General features: G+C 44.2%; 2 protein-coding genes across 2 annotated transcripts in view; one reads left to right on the forward strand and one right to left on the reverse strand.

Annotated features, from left to right (window-relative positions):
- MED29 (mediator complex subunit 29) overlaps positions 1-5,357 on the reverse strand; it is a 73,371-nt gene extending 68,014 nt beyond the window's left edge. The window contains exon 1 of the mRNA XM_082262803.1: positions 5,118-5,357. Coding sequence (XP_082118929.1) covers positions 5,118-5,327 — 210 coding nt within the window. The 5' untranslated portion in view covers positions 5,328-5,357. The remainder of the gene's footprint in view (positions 1-5,117) is intronic.
- Positions 5,358-5,492: 135 nt separating this feature from the next.
- The window catches only part of PAF1 (PAF1 homolog, Paf1/RNA polymerase II complex component), a 41,856-nt gene continuing 31,127 nt past the window's right edge, over positions 5,493-16,221 (forward strand). The window contains exons 1-2 of the mRNA XM_082262539.1: positions 5,493-5,646; positions 10,428-10,457. Coding sequence (XP_082118665.1) covers positions 5,600-5,646; positions 10,428-10,457 — 77 coding nt within the window. The 5' untranslated portion in view covers positions 5,493-5,599. The remainder of the gene's footprint in view (positions 5,647-10,427; positions 10,458-16,221) is intronic.

Below are 16,221 nucleotides of genomic sequence, written 5' to 3' on the forward strand. Positions count from 1 at the left end.
TAATGGGGTTTGTATAAGTGTCCCCATCTTGTATCATGTAGGGATAGGATGAATGTCCTTGATCATCATCTCTTAAAGCAGGGGTGGGGAACCTTTTTTCTGCCAAGGCCCATTTGGATTTTTGTAACATCATTCAGGGGTCGTACAAAATGTATGCATAAATGTAATAGGCATTGCTTTGCGGCAAAAAACGCTGTAAAAAATTGCGTGACTTTGGAGGTCACAAAAGTGTGAAAGGGGCCTTCAGTAATCAAGGTATAGCATGCCCCCTTTCAATGCAGACTGACCACTGGGTGCCCCCTTTCAATGCAGACTGACCACTGGGTGCCCCCTTTCAATGCAGACTGACCACAGCGTGCCCCCTTTCAATGCGGAGTGACCACAGCGTGCCCCCTTTCAATGCGGAGTGACCACAGCGTGCCCCCTTTCAATGCGGAGTGACCACAGCGTGCCCCCTTTCAATGCGGAGTGACCACAGCGTGCCCTCTTTCAATGCGGAGTGACCACAGCGTGCCCCCTTTCAATGAGGAGTGACCACAGCGTGCCCCCTTTCAATGAGGAGTGACCACAGCGTGCCCAATTTCAATGCGGAGTGACCACAGCGTGCCCCCTTTCAATGCGGAGTGACCACAGCGTGCCCCCTTTCAATGCGGAGTGACCACAGCGTGCCCAATTTCAATGCGGAGTGACCACAGCGTGCCCAATTTCAATGCAGACTGATTGACCACAATGCAGACCACAATGCAGAGTGAACAGTGTGCCAAGCCCCAGTGCACTTGACTTACCTGTTGTAGCGGCGGCTTCCTCTCTTCAGTCCCCGCGTCTCTTCGAGTCCTCCCGCGTCCCGCCTCCTCCTCGGCCAATAGCATTGGCCGAGGAGGAGGAGGATCTGTGAGACAGTAGCGAATTTTCATTCGCTATTGTCACACAAATGGGTGGGCTCGAGGCGCACTGCTCTGCGCCTCGGGTCACCCCTTTTCGGAGATTCACAGTGTCAGAACGGAGCCATCGGCTCCTTCTGACACAGCGGCACGGGGGGGGGGGGGAGGGGGCAGACAGAACGATTGTGCAGGCCGCATGCGGCCCGCAGGTTCCCCACTCCTGTCTTAAAGGGTAATATCTTATGAGTCGACCCCTGTCTACCCCTTAACGGTTCATATGGAGCTCTGTAGTTAGGACTGGATTGTCTACCATATGAATATGGAGGGGGGGGGGGGGGGGGGGGGGAGTGTTCCTGGACCACCACCGCTCCCACCATGGTTCCTTCAAATTAGTATAGTCCCTGTATGGTTGACCATTATGGGAGTGATGTTTTGGAGTCTGATGGTTACATTCCCCGAATCGTAACCATAAGGCCTGGTTTGATGATTCTGAGTGTTCTATGGCTATTACCCATAGGTGGTTGAAGGGATGAATGTGCCCTATCAGGAGATTGACCTCTCCTGTTGACAGACCCATGGGTGGCACCATAAGGAATCTACTCTCCTGGTTGGCCAGCTCTAGATTTTGATTTCCATAGCCAAAATTTTCCTTTTTGCCATTTAAAAAAAAAAAAAAAAAAAAAAGAAGGATTGGTGATCTCCCACGTCACAGATATACTTTCATTTCTTTATTTTTTTGTTCAGGTTCCTCTTTTTCAAGGGTATTATGTAAATTGGAAGAAAGGGAAGGATATCTTGCATCATCTGTAAATGGCACAACTTTACACTACGTAGGCACTTTTTCCTTCCTTATGGGTTGTGAATTGGAGAGATTTAGGCCCTTTTCACACATACGGTCCGTTCAGTTCATCAGTTCGGTCACGTCAAAATGTATCCGTTTTTCATCCATTTTTTTTTTTTACATCCACTACCAATGCAAAAACGGATGAAAAAAACACGGACCGTTTGTCCATTTACTTCCATTTTTCGTCCGATGAAAAATAGGGCTTTCATCAGTTCCAAAAAACGGACATTGACGGAAGCGGATGAAAACGGATGTTACTGGATGATCATCCATTTTTACATAGAGATGCATTGATGTCTGTTTTTCATCTGTCAACGAATGGATGAAAAATGGACAAATGGACCGTATAAGTGAAGGGGCCTTACACTGCCAACCTTGACGCTATCCTCTTCCGCCTAAAGCAGAGGGAGTTTTTCTGATCGTTGGTTTACCATCCACTGCATGTCTAGACTCATAATTTGGAGTCTATTGTTTTGGTAAGCAAGCATGTTGTATAAATCACGGTGGAGGTGAACTCGGGTGAAGTTTTATACAGCATTCCATTCACTCATTGGACAGCTATCAAGAGACTTTTTACTTATCACCATTGGATTTTTTGGAGCACTACACTGTTTTCTTATGGATTTTTTGTGGTTTCACTTTTGATCATTTAGCGCGGCAACTTATGTTTTATATATGGTTTAACACAAATGGATTTGTTATGGTTTTGCCAGCAGCTTTCCCTCACTTTGTTTATTGTAATAGTTCTCTACCTGCGCAATATTCTTCATATACACTACTATATGTATGTACATATGTATGAATGAATGCATGAATGAGAGTTAGTGACTTTTTTGGTAAGGGAGGGCTTTTTTGCCATTTGTGTCCCATTGGGGAGATTTCTCTTCACTTCCTGTACCAAAATGATAACAGGAAGTGAGAGGAAATCCCTTCCCAGGGGAATCTTTGGTTGTCCAGTAGACCTGGAGTCCCCACTGGCAAATTCCCCCTCTATTCCTGTTCTGCTGAACTCACAATTAAGATTTTCTTTCACTTTTGGTGATAAAAGGTTATCAGTACAAACATGGTGAATCACGCCAATAAGACACAGACAAAAACCTGACAGGAGATCTAATCCCTCTCTGCTCCATCCAAAACTAAAAAAAAAAAAAAAACACATTAAAAAACAAAAACTAACCCCCCCCCCCCCCCAAAAAAAAAAAAAAAAAAAAAAAGACTGCGGTCAGTTCTACTTTCTGTAGATGAATATGAGGTGTGCGCACAGCTGTGTGTTCATAGTTCCCTCATATCACTGACCAGGTAGTGGGGAAGGAAAGATAAGGCTCACAGGCCTTTAACCACTCGCTGATCGCAATAAGTATTTATATATATATATATATATATATACACACATATACATATACATATACACACATACACATTGCGATTTGCAAGTGGTTTACTGGCGATATGACTAAAGCTAGCAACCATAACCCCGGTATCTTTGTTTTCAGCAGGTGGCTGGCTTTCTCTTGAACGCAGTCCGAGTGGCTCATCTGGCAATTGACTGCTTTCTGATGCGGCGGCAGGAGGGTGGTGCTCCCCCCCTCCCGTTTTCCACCGGCTCAACCGAGAAAAGATCCAATAGAGCGGCCAGCTGTTCACAGGGGCAAACAGAGACCAGATGTTCTTTGATCGCCTCCATGACCTTGGAGAACCAAGAGTGATATCATGACGTCACTTCTGGTCCAGGGAGGAAGTAAACACATTTTTTTTTTGTTTTTTTTGTTTAAAAAAAAAAAAAAAAAACTACAATTTTTTATCTTTTGTGATCTTTCGCTTAAAAAAAAAAAAAAAAAAGGAAAAGATTTGGAGGGCTTTTTGACTCCAGATCTCTCCATAAGGCGGACCCACCATCCTTATTTCTATTACAATGGATGTTTACATTTCATGTAATAGGAATAAAAGTGATACAAAATAAAAGTAAGTGCAAGTTTAGGCAAAATCTAACACTAAACCTGCTCTGTGCCACATTCTAAACCTAATCTATCTAACCCTGTAATGCAAAAATTGCTATACTTACCTATTTTGCAGGCGACCTGGTGAGGTCCCAGAATCAGCGGTGGCTTCAGTGTAGAGGCGGGTGCAGGAGAGGCAGCCGGCAACGGAAGCCCCATAGGAAGTCTATTGGTGACTTCACTTCCCAGGCATTTCACAGCCATTGTCGGTCCTCTCCTGTTTCAGTTTCAGCCGCTGGAAACTGGACCGCATCTGCTGCAGAATAGCGATTTTTGCTTTCCAGGGTTAGATAGATCAGAGTTAGAATGTGACAGGGGGCAGGTTTAGCGGTCATTTGTTTTTGCCTGGACTTAACACTTTAAATTTTTTTTGAAAGCCCAATCCCTTGGTGCTCGCACGCACACAAAATTATATTAAGTCACGCAGCAATATGTAAATGCTATTCGCACCACACATGTGAGGTATCGCCACGAACGTTAGAGCAATCCATCTGCTGCCAGATCTTCTCTGGATCTCTAAACTGGTAACCTGTAAATAATTTTAAAGCATCGCCTATGGAAATGTTTTAAGTACCATATTTTGTCACCATTTAACCACTTAAGCCCCGAAGATTTTACCCTCTTCCTGACCAGACAATTGCGCGGTCGTGCGACGCTGTACCTAAACAAATTTGACGTCCTTTTTTCCCACAAACAGAGCTTTCTTTTGGTGGTATTTGATCACCTGTGCGATTTTTTGATCATGCGCTATAAACAAAAAAAGAGCGTCAATTTTGCAAAAATAACAATATTTTTCACATTTTTTTATATGAAAATTCCCCAAAAAAAAAAAAAAAATGTAAAAATCAAAATTTATTAACATTTTCGGCCAATTTGTTTTATGCTACATATGTTTGGTAAAAATCGCAAAAAGCGTATCTTGATTGGTTTGCGCAAAAGTTATCGAGTTTACTAACAAAGGGAAAAATTGTCATTTTTGGTGTTTTTTTTTTTAACGAGTAATGGCGGCGATCTGCGATTTTTTTTGTGGTACTGCAACATTGCGGCAGACAGATCGGACCCTTGACTGACATTTTTGGGGTTACCAGTGACATTACTGCAGTAATCAGTGCTATACATATGCACTGTTACTGCAAAAATGACATTGGCAGGGTGTGTGTGTGTATATAATTTTTGGGGGCTACAAGTAATTTTTTTAGCAAGAAATACTGATTTATACTTGTAAACAAAAAGGCCTGACCTTAAAAAAGGATAACATGCAGCAAGCCCCACAGTCTCCCATAGCAACCGCAAGCCTAGTTTCCCTTTCCTAGGACTGGTCGCTGCTGGGGTCACCTGTCCCCTCTAGCCCCACCTAGTGTTTATCAGTGATAATCCCCTCAACCCGGGTGGTACCTGCAAACTCTCCTTTAGCTGCGGGATGAGCATCCTGTACCTCTGCACCGGGTCGAAGTCCTGCTGCTGCTGTTGTTGTTGTTGTTGTTGTTGTTGCTGCTGCTGCATCCCCATCTGCTGCTGTGCGCCCCCGGGGCCAAATTGAGGCCCGGGGGGTCCGCCGCCCGCAGATGCCTGGGGACCCAGAGCTGGGTTCATGGGCGCCGCCATTGTTCAGTGGAGAAATCACGTGACTTCAGCACTCACGCTTTGGTGATCGAGGGCTCCGCCTACCTTTTTGAACGATCTTTATTCAGCAGCAGAGGGCTCTTCAACATCTAAACTACAAGTCCCATGATTCCTTGGGGGCCCATCCAGGACCTTACGTTATGGGTGGCCGTGGCTGTGCCTGTTGCGTGTGTTAGAGGAGGCGGAGCGATTGAGGGCCCCGGCAGTCGGGACCTGGGATGCGGTCGGCTGTGGTTTGTGTGCTGTGAGGTAGTATGGCGCCCACCATCCAGACTCAGGCACAGCGGGAGGACGGCCACCGGTAAGTCCAGACGTAGGGTGCCGCGCGGGGACTGTATTGGGGGTCTGAGGTAGAGAAGAGAACGGTGTTGACGTCACTTGTAGCTGCCTCTGTGAGGGCTCCATGGGTCACACACAATGCTGCTCCTGGGGAATATACCAATGCCTTTTATTGTGAGGGGATAGGAACAAGGGACAGGCTTGGCTTTGAGGTAATGACCTGGAGCAAGCATGCAGCAAGGGAAGGCAGCTGCTGATTGGCTAAAAATGACCCTTTAACACTTGTGCGACTTATCCTGTGACTTGGGACTGCAAAGTCGCATGAGAGGACGTACCCCATGATTTCCAATGAGCGCCGTTCATATCTGCGGCTTCAAGGTAGTTCTGCACTACTTTAGTCTGACTTCGATGCGACTCGAGGTTCATAGACCTCAAGAATACAAAAGTCGCATCAAAATCACACGACGTTCAGGTCATACAGGTGTGAAAGGGGTCACATACTGAGGTCACCGTATTGACATTGCAGCCAGGCGATTGGCATTTCTAGAAGGCCTCCCTCAGTACAGGTACTCTTTAGGCCTCAGTCACATCTCCACCGAACGATTGTGGAGCCATTCGTTCTTAACCACTTCAGCTCCGGACGGTATAACCCCCCCTTAATGACCAGACCATTTTTTGCGATTCGGCACTGTTATTTTAACTGACAATTGCGCAGTCGTGCGGCGCTGTACCCAAATACGATCGATGTCCTTTTCCCCCCACAAATAGAGCTTTCTTTTGGTGGTATTTGATCACCTCTGCGTTTTTTAGATTTTGCGCTATAAGTGCCAGTTCACACTTGTGCGATGCGGGAACTCTGCGAATATACAGCCTGTTCCCGCATCGCAAACGCACATCTGGCAGTTCACACTGCCATATGCGTTACGCAGGGGGTGTCAATTAAATGTTAACGACACCCCCAGTTTGATTGCATATTGCAGTGCGATCTGACAGTTCGCACAGGCTCGGATCGCACTAGTGTGAACCACTGTGCGATCCGATCCTGATGCGGCTGCAAAAAAAGGGTCCTGTGCGTTTTTTTGTGCGAATTCATCCATACAAAGTGTATGGCTGAACTCGCACCGTACATCCGATCGCATGTAATGAAGGAGCAGTGCGCTCCGATATTACATGCGATCTCCGCACTCGCAATAATGTGAACCGGCACTAAACAAAAAAAGAGAGCGACAATTCTGAAAAAAAAAAAAACATTTTTTACTTTCAGCTATAAAACATTCCTAATAAAAAAAAAAAAAAAAATTAAATATCAATTTTTATCAGTTTAGGCCACTTTGTATTCTGCTACTTATTTTTGGTAAAAAAAACAAAAAACAAAATATTAATTGGTTTGTGCAAAAGTTATAGCGTTTACAAACTACAGGATAGATTTTTGGACTTTTATGTTTTGTTAATGGCAGCGATCAGAGATTTGTAGCAGGACTGCGACATTGCGGCAGACAAATCGGACCCCTAACTGACATTTGACAATTTTTAGGGACCAGTGACATTACTACAGTAATCAGTGCTAAATATTCTGCACTGTTACTGTATAAATGACACTGGCAGGGAAGGGGTAATACTGGGGGTGATGAAGGGGTTAAATGTGAGTTTACTAACCGTGGAGGGGGGCTCTATGAAAGGCACAGAGCGATCGATGTTTTAGCTTAGCTGTAACACACAATCTCACTGTGCCTGTCTGACAGGAGAGCCGCCTGCTTTGTTTACATAGACAGGTGCTTCTTCTGTCAGTTTCCTGAAGATCGCGGGAGGCCGGTGGTGATCAAACCCACTCCTCCCCCGGTCTGACGCAGAGACCGCGTGCATGTAATCACGTAGATCTATGCGATTATGCGCAGCCGAGCCGCCCTGCCGCAGTAAGTCTGCGTGGGGCAGTCGACAAGTGGTTAATGAAGCTACAAACGCAGGTCGCATTCATAGGTGGAAAACGCACATCGCAAAAACACGAGGCGCACAAACAATATATATATGTAAACCGAGGCTCGGCAAACCCTGCGAGCCAGGTTGCCATGGCGACAAAAAGTTTTATCCTGGGCTGCCGCCTGTGCGCACCCCCCCCCCCCTCCTCCTCTGTAATGTATGCCAGGCTCCGCTTGCCCATCTGTGGGCCCAGGACCGGCATAGCAGGTGCCAACGGGTAGAGGGGAGGAAGGAGAGTGGACACACTTCCGTTTAGTTGTTGACTTGGAAGTGACATCACTTCCGCATCCAATACACAGTTTCCCCGCCCATCAAGGCCGGGAAAGAATGTAATGCAGTGCAATGTGCATTGTATTTAGTGATGGGCTTGGGTGTATTTGGATCCAGCCCTCCAGGAAGCCGGCACCAGACACTGCCAATCATAGATAGTGTGTGTGTGCAGCTGCTGGTCAGGAAATGCCTCGCTGCCCGTGATTGGCAGTGAGGGCTTCCTGGGGGGCTGAATCCAAACACGTCCAAGCCCATCACTAATTGTATTACATTCTTGTAACAGAGCAGGAAAGTATACATGTTTGTTATTTATATAGAATGCATTAAAGAGGAAGTAAACCCTCTGCAACTTTTACCTATAGGTAAGTCTATGATAAGTCTTACCTATAGGTACTGCAAATATCTCCTAAACATGTACCGTTTAGGAGATATTTACTTTGCATGCATCCAGTGACATCACTGGCGCATGCGCTCTGAAGGAACGGCCACTGGTGCCGTGACCGTGGGCTCCCGAGCGCATGCGCAGGAGTGGCGTAATCGCGGGCCTGGCCAATCAGATGGCCGGATGCCGCGATCCCGGAAGACGGGCGACTGAACATGTCGCCCATCATACAGGTAAGTGGGTGGCACGGCGGGGGCTCATTCTAAGGTAAGTATTTCGTAGGTATGTATTTCATAATGAGCTAGTATGTGATGCGTTTCTCTTTCAGGTTGGGAAAAAAAAAAATTTTCAATGGAGTTTACAACCTCTTTAAGGTGGAAAACTTTGAGACCTTACAATCCCTTTAAAGGATAAGTTCACCTTCGCGAACATGTTACACGTTCCACCCGTAAGATTTGTTGTTAAAAAAAACCTGGCTCCTAACTTTTTTAGCTGGCTCCTAGATTCAAAGCAAGTTTCTCCAGCCCTGATATCAACAAACACCCCCAGAGCTGTTTTGGCATGTTTGTTGCACGTCACTCAATGGGTTAAAAAGGATGGCGAGGAGGTGACAGAACGCCTCAGCACTGCCTGTCAAACGCCCTCTAAACAGTGGTCCACCACAAATCTCTCTTCAGAGTGTCACTCATGTATAAACAAGCCCTACTTAGTAAGAAAAGAAGCTTCCTAATGGGGGCACACAGCAATAAAATCCTGACAGAGGTTATAACCCCTTGTCACTGCCCCTAAAAGTTATGAGTTTAAATATACACTAAGTGAGAGAAATGTTTGTCCCAAGAACCAGATAGAATCATACAAAGGTTGTTTGAGGACCATTGCCTAGAGCTGGCCATTGATGGACCAAAAGTCAGCCAGTTCAGCTATGGCTGTTCCTGCTCGACAAAGTGACTGTTGGAATACTTTCATTTCATCCAAGGTTGCAGCCAATGGCACAGCAGAGAGAATCCCTCCATCCACCTCACCTTGTGTGGATGGTGGAATTGTTCATTTTTTTTAGTTTGTTTTTAAAACCACTTGCCAACCGCCCTACGCAGATTTACTGTGACAGGGTGGCTCGGCTTCGCGTAATCACGTAGATCTACGTGATTATGTGCACGCATGTCTCAGCGGCGCACACGCCACTGGAGCCGCGCTCCCGCTGTTATTGGACACCACACCGTGAGAGGAGCGGGCTCGATCGACGCCGGCCTCTCGCAATCTTCGGAGAAACTGACAGGAGAGCCGTCTGCCCATGTAAACAAAGCAGGCGGCTCTCCTGTCAGACAGGCACAGTGAGATTGTGTGTCTCAGCTAAGCTAAAACATTGATCTCGGTATGCCTTTCACAGAGCCCCCCCCCACAGTTAGTAGGCACAATTTAGGCTCACATTTAACCCCTTGATCCCCCCCAGTATTAACCCCTTCCCAGCCAGTGTCATTTATACAGTAACAGTGCATATCATTTAGCACTGATCACTGTATTGGTGTCACTGATCCCCAAAAAGTGTTACTTAGTGTCAGATTTGTTCGCCGCAATGTTGCAGTCCTGCTAAAGATCGCTGCCATTACCAATAAAAAGTCCAGAAATCTATCCCGTAGTTTGTAAACGCTATAACTTTTGCGCAACACAATTAACATTTACGCTTTTTGGGATTTTTCTTTTTATGTAGCAGAATACAAATTGGCCTAAACTGATAAAGAAAATTTTGATTTTTTTTACTGGGAATGTTTTATAGCAGAAAGTAAAAAAAAATGTTTTTTTCAAAATTGACGCTCTTTTTTTGTTTATAGCACAAAAGCTAAAAATCGCACAGGTGATCAAATACCACCAAAAGAAAGCTCTGTTTGTGGGAAAAAAAAGTACATCAATTGTATTAGAGTACAGCGTCACACGACCGCCTAATTGTCAGTTAAAGCAACGCAGTGCCGAATCACAAATAATTAAGGGGGTAAAACCTTTCCGGGACTGAAGTGGTTAAGGCGCCTCAATGCTTTCTTTTTGATGTCAATGTCTATACATATTATGAAGAGTGTAACAAGAACGGTAACATCAAAGTCTCAGCAAGAAGCAGTTTGTTTTCTATAAGCTTTATGCCTTCCTCTATTTACCTGATAGAGCTCTGTTTTGTCTTCCAGGTCCAATGCCCACCGAACAGTTCCAGAGCGGTGAGTTGCTCACATAATCTATTACGTGGGGGCTCATTTATAAAAAAATGGGTGTGTAGCCTATAGCAGCCAGATTCTATCAGTAATTGTTTGGGCACAAAGTTTTTAAGGGTTATTTCCACCTTTGCAGCTTATATAGTAGAACAATAAATGGGGGAGCAAGAAAATACTGTGCTAACTAATAAAGTGAAAAAGCAGCTAGCACCAATCACTAGACAAAAAAGTGACCAATAATACAAAAACGGAAAAAAAATGTGCAGCGCTAATAAATATGTATAAACAAATAATACATAAAAGTCCAATCAAAGATTAGCAAGAAAATTGTTTTGAATCTAGAAAGATTTCTTGCTTATCTTTGATTGGACTTTTATGTATTATTTGTTTATACATATTTATTACATAGTTACATAGTTAGTGAGGTTGAAAAAAGACATCAGTCCATCCAGTTCAACCTATGATGTGTGTGTTTTCTTTTAACCGTACATTGTATACCCCTGTATGTTGTGGTCTTTAAGGTGTCCATCTAATAGTTTTTTGAAACTATCAATGCTCCCTGCTGATACGACTGCTTGTGGAAGAGAATTCCACATCCTTACTGCTCTTACAGTGAAGAACCCCTTACGCACTTTAAGGTTAAACCGCCTTTCCTCTAGTTTTAGTGAGTGGCCACGTGTCTTATTGTATCTCCTTTCTCTGAATAGTTTGTTCCTTATGCTCGGGTCGCCAGTACAGTATTTGTACATTGATATCATATCCCCCCTCAATCGTCTCTTCTCCAGAGAGAATAGGTTCACTGCTTGTAGTCTTTCCTCATAGCTGATGTCCTCCATTCCCCTAATTACTTTTGTTGCCCTTCTCTGAGGACCGGTGTCCAGAACTGGACAGCATACTCCAGATGTGGCCGGACCAGAGTCTTGTAGAATGGGAGAATAATCTCTTTATTTCTGGAGTGAATCCCCTTTTTTATACATCCCAGTATTCTGTTGGCTTTGCGGCAGCTTGGCATTGCATGCCACTGCCAAGCCTGTTGTCTACCAGTACCCCCAAGTCCTTTTCCATCCTAGACTCACCCAGAGGTTCCCCCCCTAGTGAGTAGCTTGGTTTCTGGCCCCCAAGTGCATTACTTTACATTTTTCAACATTAAACCTCATCTGCCATGTAGTTGCCCACCCCGTTATTTTGTTCAGGTCCGCTTGCAAGGTTTCCACATCCTGCATAGAAGATATTGGCATGCCTAGTTTAGTATCATCTGCAAATACTGAGATTGTACTCGATATCCCCTCCTCTAGATCATTTATGAATAAATTAAACAGGATTGGTCCCAGGACAGAACCTTGGGGGACCCCACTTTCCACACCCGCCCAATCCGAGTACTCCCCATTAATCACCACCCTCTGTACTCTCCCCTGGAGCCAGTTCTCTATCCAGGTACTCACCCTATGGTCCATACCTACCTTCCTTAGTTTGTACAGTAAGCGTTTGTGGGGAACGGTGTCAAAGACCTTTGCAAAGTCCAGATACACCACATCCACAGGCTTACCTTTATCTAGGTGGCTGCTCACTTCATCGTAGAAGGTTAATAGATTGGTTTGGCACGAACGATTTTTCATGAATCCATGCTGATTACTACTAATACCGTTTTCATTACTAAAGTCTTTATTAGCGCTGCACATTTTTTTTTTTTTCCGTTTTTATATAGTAGAACCCCTTCTTTTATATTTGTTACATGATCTTATCCTGGCTCCTGGGCTGCCGCCCAAATTCTTCCCACACCCCATGCACAACCCTCCCTCTGCAATGTTTACCAGGCTCTGCTGGCCCATCTGCGAGACCAGCATAGCAGGTGCCAATGGGTAGAGGAGAGTGGGCACACATCCGTTCTCCCATTTTAGTTGTTGACCCGGAAGTGACTCCACTTCTGTGTCCCAATACACAGTTTCCCCACCCATCAAGGCTGGGAAAGAACGTAATACAGTGCAATGTGCATTGCATTTAGTGATGGGCTCGGGCGTATTTGGATCCAGCCCTCCAGGAAGCCGGCACTGCACACCACCAATCAGTGTGTGTCAGCTGCCGGTCGGGAAATGCCTCACTGCCTGTGATTGGCGGTGTGCAGTGAGGGCTTCCTGGGGGGCTGAATCCAAACACGCCCAAGCCCACCACTAATTGCATTACATTCTGTGGAGCACAGGGGAGACATTGGGGGTCTTTTAGACCCTGGATGTCTCATTAAAAAGAACTTGTCACCGACAAAAAAAATCAGCCTATAGCAGCCGGATTCCATCAGTAATTGTTTGGGCATAAAATTTTAAAAGGTATTTTCCACCTTTGCAGACTATATAGGATAACACCTACTTTTGTATTTGCTTGTTCCAATGCACATAGCATAACTTAAAATATTATTTAGAAATTGCTCCATACCTTGCTTACTTGCTGAAAAATCCTAATTCACTTTCCTCTTCTGTGTAATGTTATGAAGGGGGCTGGGGAGTTAGGTTTGCCACAGTAAATGGTGTCTGTACTGTGCTGGTCCATTATCAGTTGTAATCCAGATGTGTGCAGCATTTATCCTAAGAAAAGAATACAGTTCTCAAGGCCTGAGTGGTACACTGTCTGTAAATGCTCTTTTTAAAAAAATAAAATAGTAACCGAGTGTGCCTTAAAGCTGAGCTCCACCCAAAAGGGGAAACTCCACTTGTCTGCCCCCCTCCCCCTTCCTCCAGGTACCTGGTTTATAACAGGTACCTTCTCCTACTTCCAGCTCAGTTTGCCTCAGGAAACTAAGCTGGAAGCTCACTCCCTTGCCCCGCAGCCGGCCTATTCACAAAGCGCAGCAGGAAACCGGCTGTCAAGCCCTAAGGCTTCATTGCTGGTTTCCCTTAGTCAAGATGGCGGCGCCAGCACCTGATAGCTGATTGAAGATTTGGCTCAAGTGACGACACCGTTGGATGCCAGGACCGGTAAGTGCCCTAATAGTAAATGTCAGCAGCTACAGTATTTGTAGTTGCTGAATTAATATTTTTTTTGGTGGGGGGGGGGGGGGGGCTCCTCTTTAATGACACATTGGAAGCTATTCCAAACAAAACTAGCTGATTGTCATAGGTAGAAACCTGCTCCAAAGGAACAACCTGTAGAGTAAGATTATTTTTTTTTAGTTATGTTGTGTGAATGGGAACACATAACAAAAATATATTGGGGTTTCTCAAATTTCACTGCAATGATGGAAATATTCTTTGAAGTAAACCTTTCCTAAGGAAACTACAAGAGCTTCCTTTGCTGACGGCCTTCTGAAAATCCAAGTTTCCAGGCTTTAATCCGAACTTGAATACTTTTGAGTCGCTGACCCTAAACAAGTATGCAGATTGGGAAAATCCTTATCTACTTAAGGCCCGTACACACGTACCGATCGTCGTCATACAAACGTCGGCGGACGAAAGATCTGCCGATTGTACGCTTGTTAGTATGGTGCCTCCGACAGCTGTCTGCGCACATTCTGCGGACAAGAGTCTTTCTTGCAAACATAAAAATTTTTGTATGCCGACACCAGAACGGACGATTTTTCGCCAGTCAGTACAGAAATCAGCCGACAGACCGCAGATTTGCAAGACTGGGCATGCTCAGAAAAGAAAAAACACAGGGAAAGTTAACCATTACATGACATCACTTCTGCAGTCAGCTGAAGTCGGCGGACAAAATTCTTGTGCTGTCTTTGCACTTTTCAACAGACACCGACAGCCCGGGGAGAAAAGACGAACGTTTGTATGACGACGATCGGTACATGTGTACGGGGCTTTACTTAATCGAGATTAGTGGATGTCTGCATTGTTGACTTGTTTTTGGGGCATGAATTCTGTGGCTTCCATCCATATGCTTTACTTAAATCACTGATCTGCAATATGTATGTATTTCAGCAGTGATAAAGATGGGGTTTGCATTTGTTGACATTGTTTAGAGTTACACCACGTGATTATTAATGTTGTGAGTGAAGCAACTGAGTTGTATAGAACATTTGGTTAGCTCATTACATGAAAATAAGGCTAATAATAAAGTTGATAAGGTTCGATAATTCAGAAATTTACAAGTTATAGGATGGAGAAGACCTGGCCTTTCTCCATATCTCAGAGATCCCAGTTAGAAGCTATGAGAAGTCTATTGTGCCGTATATGTTAAACGCCACAAAAGCATGTATTCCACTGTATTGGAAGAAAACACAGGCTCCATCAGTGTCGGATTGGGCACGAAAAGTAGAAAGTATTAATAAGATGGAGGATTTAGTTCTATCTTCACAACATAAACAAGTACAATATAATAAAACCTGGAATGCGTGGAATCTCTTTGTTGCCTCAGAAGAGGGGAAACAACTTATAGTAAATGGACTAAGTCCATAAAAGTATGATGGGGTAGATGTAGAGGAAGGCGCCATCCATCTCTGAGGGGGGCTCAACCTTTTTTTTTTTTTTTTTGGGTTTATGTGTGGGGATTTATTTGGTTTTATGAATAAAGGAAAAAAGGGATGCTAAGATGAAAGGATGAGGGGAATGGTAATTTATGAAGATGAGAGGAATAGACTTGATTTAGAGAGAAATGTGAAAGATGAGAAAAGCAATGTAATCTTGGAATTTGTGGTAGAATTTATGTGATATATGATTCAGATTTTTTTTTTTTTGGATACCCATTCCTACGAGTCATGTTTCTTTGATGTAATGTTCATGTTTTTGTATTTTTGGCACCCGAATAAAGTAATATTTGAAAAAAAAAAAAAAGTAACGAAGGCTAATAATATAAGTTGATTACAAAATCTTCAGTTTTACTCAAATTAGTTGATGCAAAAATAAATACACCCCACAACAAAAACTACTTCATCTAGTATTTTGTATGACAGCACCAAGACCTCTAGGCATGGAATGAACAAGTTGATGACATATTGCAACATCCTATCTTTTTCCATTCTTGAGGAAGGGCCTCCTTTTAGAGGCTGGATGGAGAGTGATGCTCAACTTGTCTCTTCAGAATTCCGCATAGGTGTTTAAGTTCAGATCAGGAGACCTACTTGGCTACTGAATTACTTTCACCCTGTTTTTCAGAAATGCAACAGTGGCCTTAGATGTGTGTTTTGGGTCATTGTCATGTTGGAAAAGTGCGTGACGACCGAGGGCGCAGAGTAATGGTAGCATCTTCGCTTTCAATATAGAGCAGTAAATCTGTCAATTCATGATACCATCAATGAAATGCAGTTCCCAGACACCAGCAGTACTCATGCACCCCCACAGAAGGACACTGCCACCACCATGTTTCACTGTAGGCATCATGCATTTTTTTTTTTTTTGTACCGCTCACGTTTGCGATGCCATACAGTTTTTTTTTTTTTTTTTTTTTTTTTTTTTTTTTTTTTTTTTGAAGCAATCAGTTCCAAAAACCTTTATCTTGGTCTCATCACTCCTGAGTACCTGAGTACAGAGTCCCAGTAGTCTTCTTCTTTTTCAGCATAGGCCCTGGCAAATTTTAGGCGGGCTTTTTTGTGCATGGGCTTTATGGAGAGGCTTCTTTTCGTGGATGACTCCTATACAATTCCATTCCTCTACAGTGTACACTGTATTGTGTGAAGAGAAACAATCACCCCAGTTTGGCTTTCTACTTTTTTAGCTAACTCCAGTGAAATTGCATGGCGACTTTCTTCAACCCTTCTCATCAGAAGATGCTCTTGTCGAGGTGTTCACTTCTGTGGACGGCCTGCATGCCTCTGTGAGATGGTTGGAGTTCCATC

Source organism: Pelophylax lessonae (assembly GCF_965119305.1).
Source record: "Pelophylax lessonae genome assembly, chromosome: 7".
NCBI classification, from domain to species: Eukaryota; Metazoa; Chordata; class Amphibia; order Anura; family Ranidae; genus Pelophylax; species Pelophylax lessonae.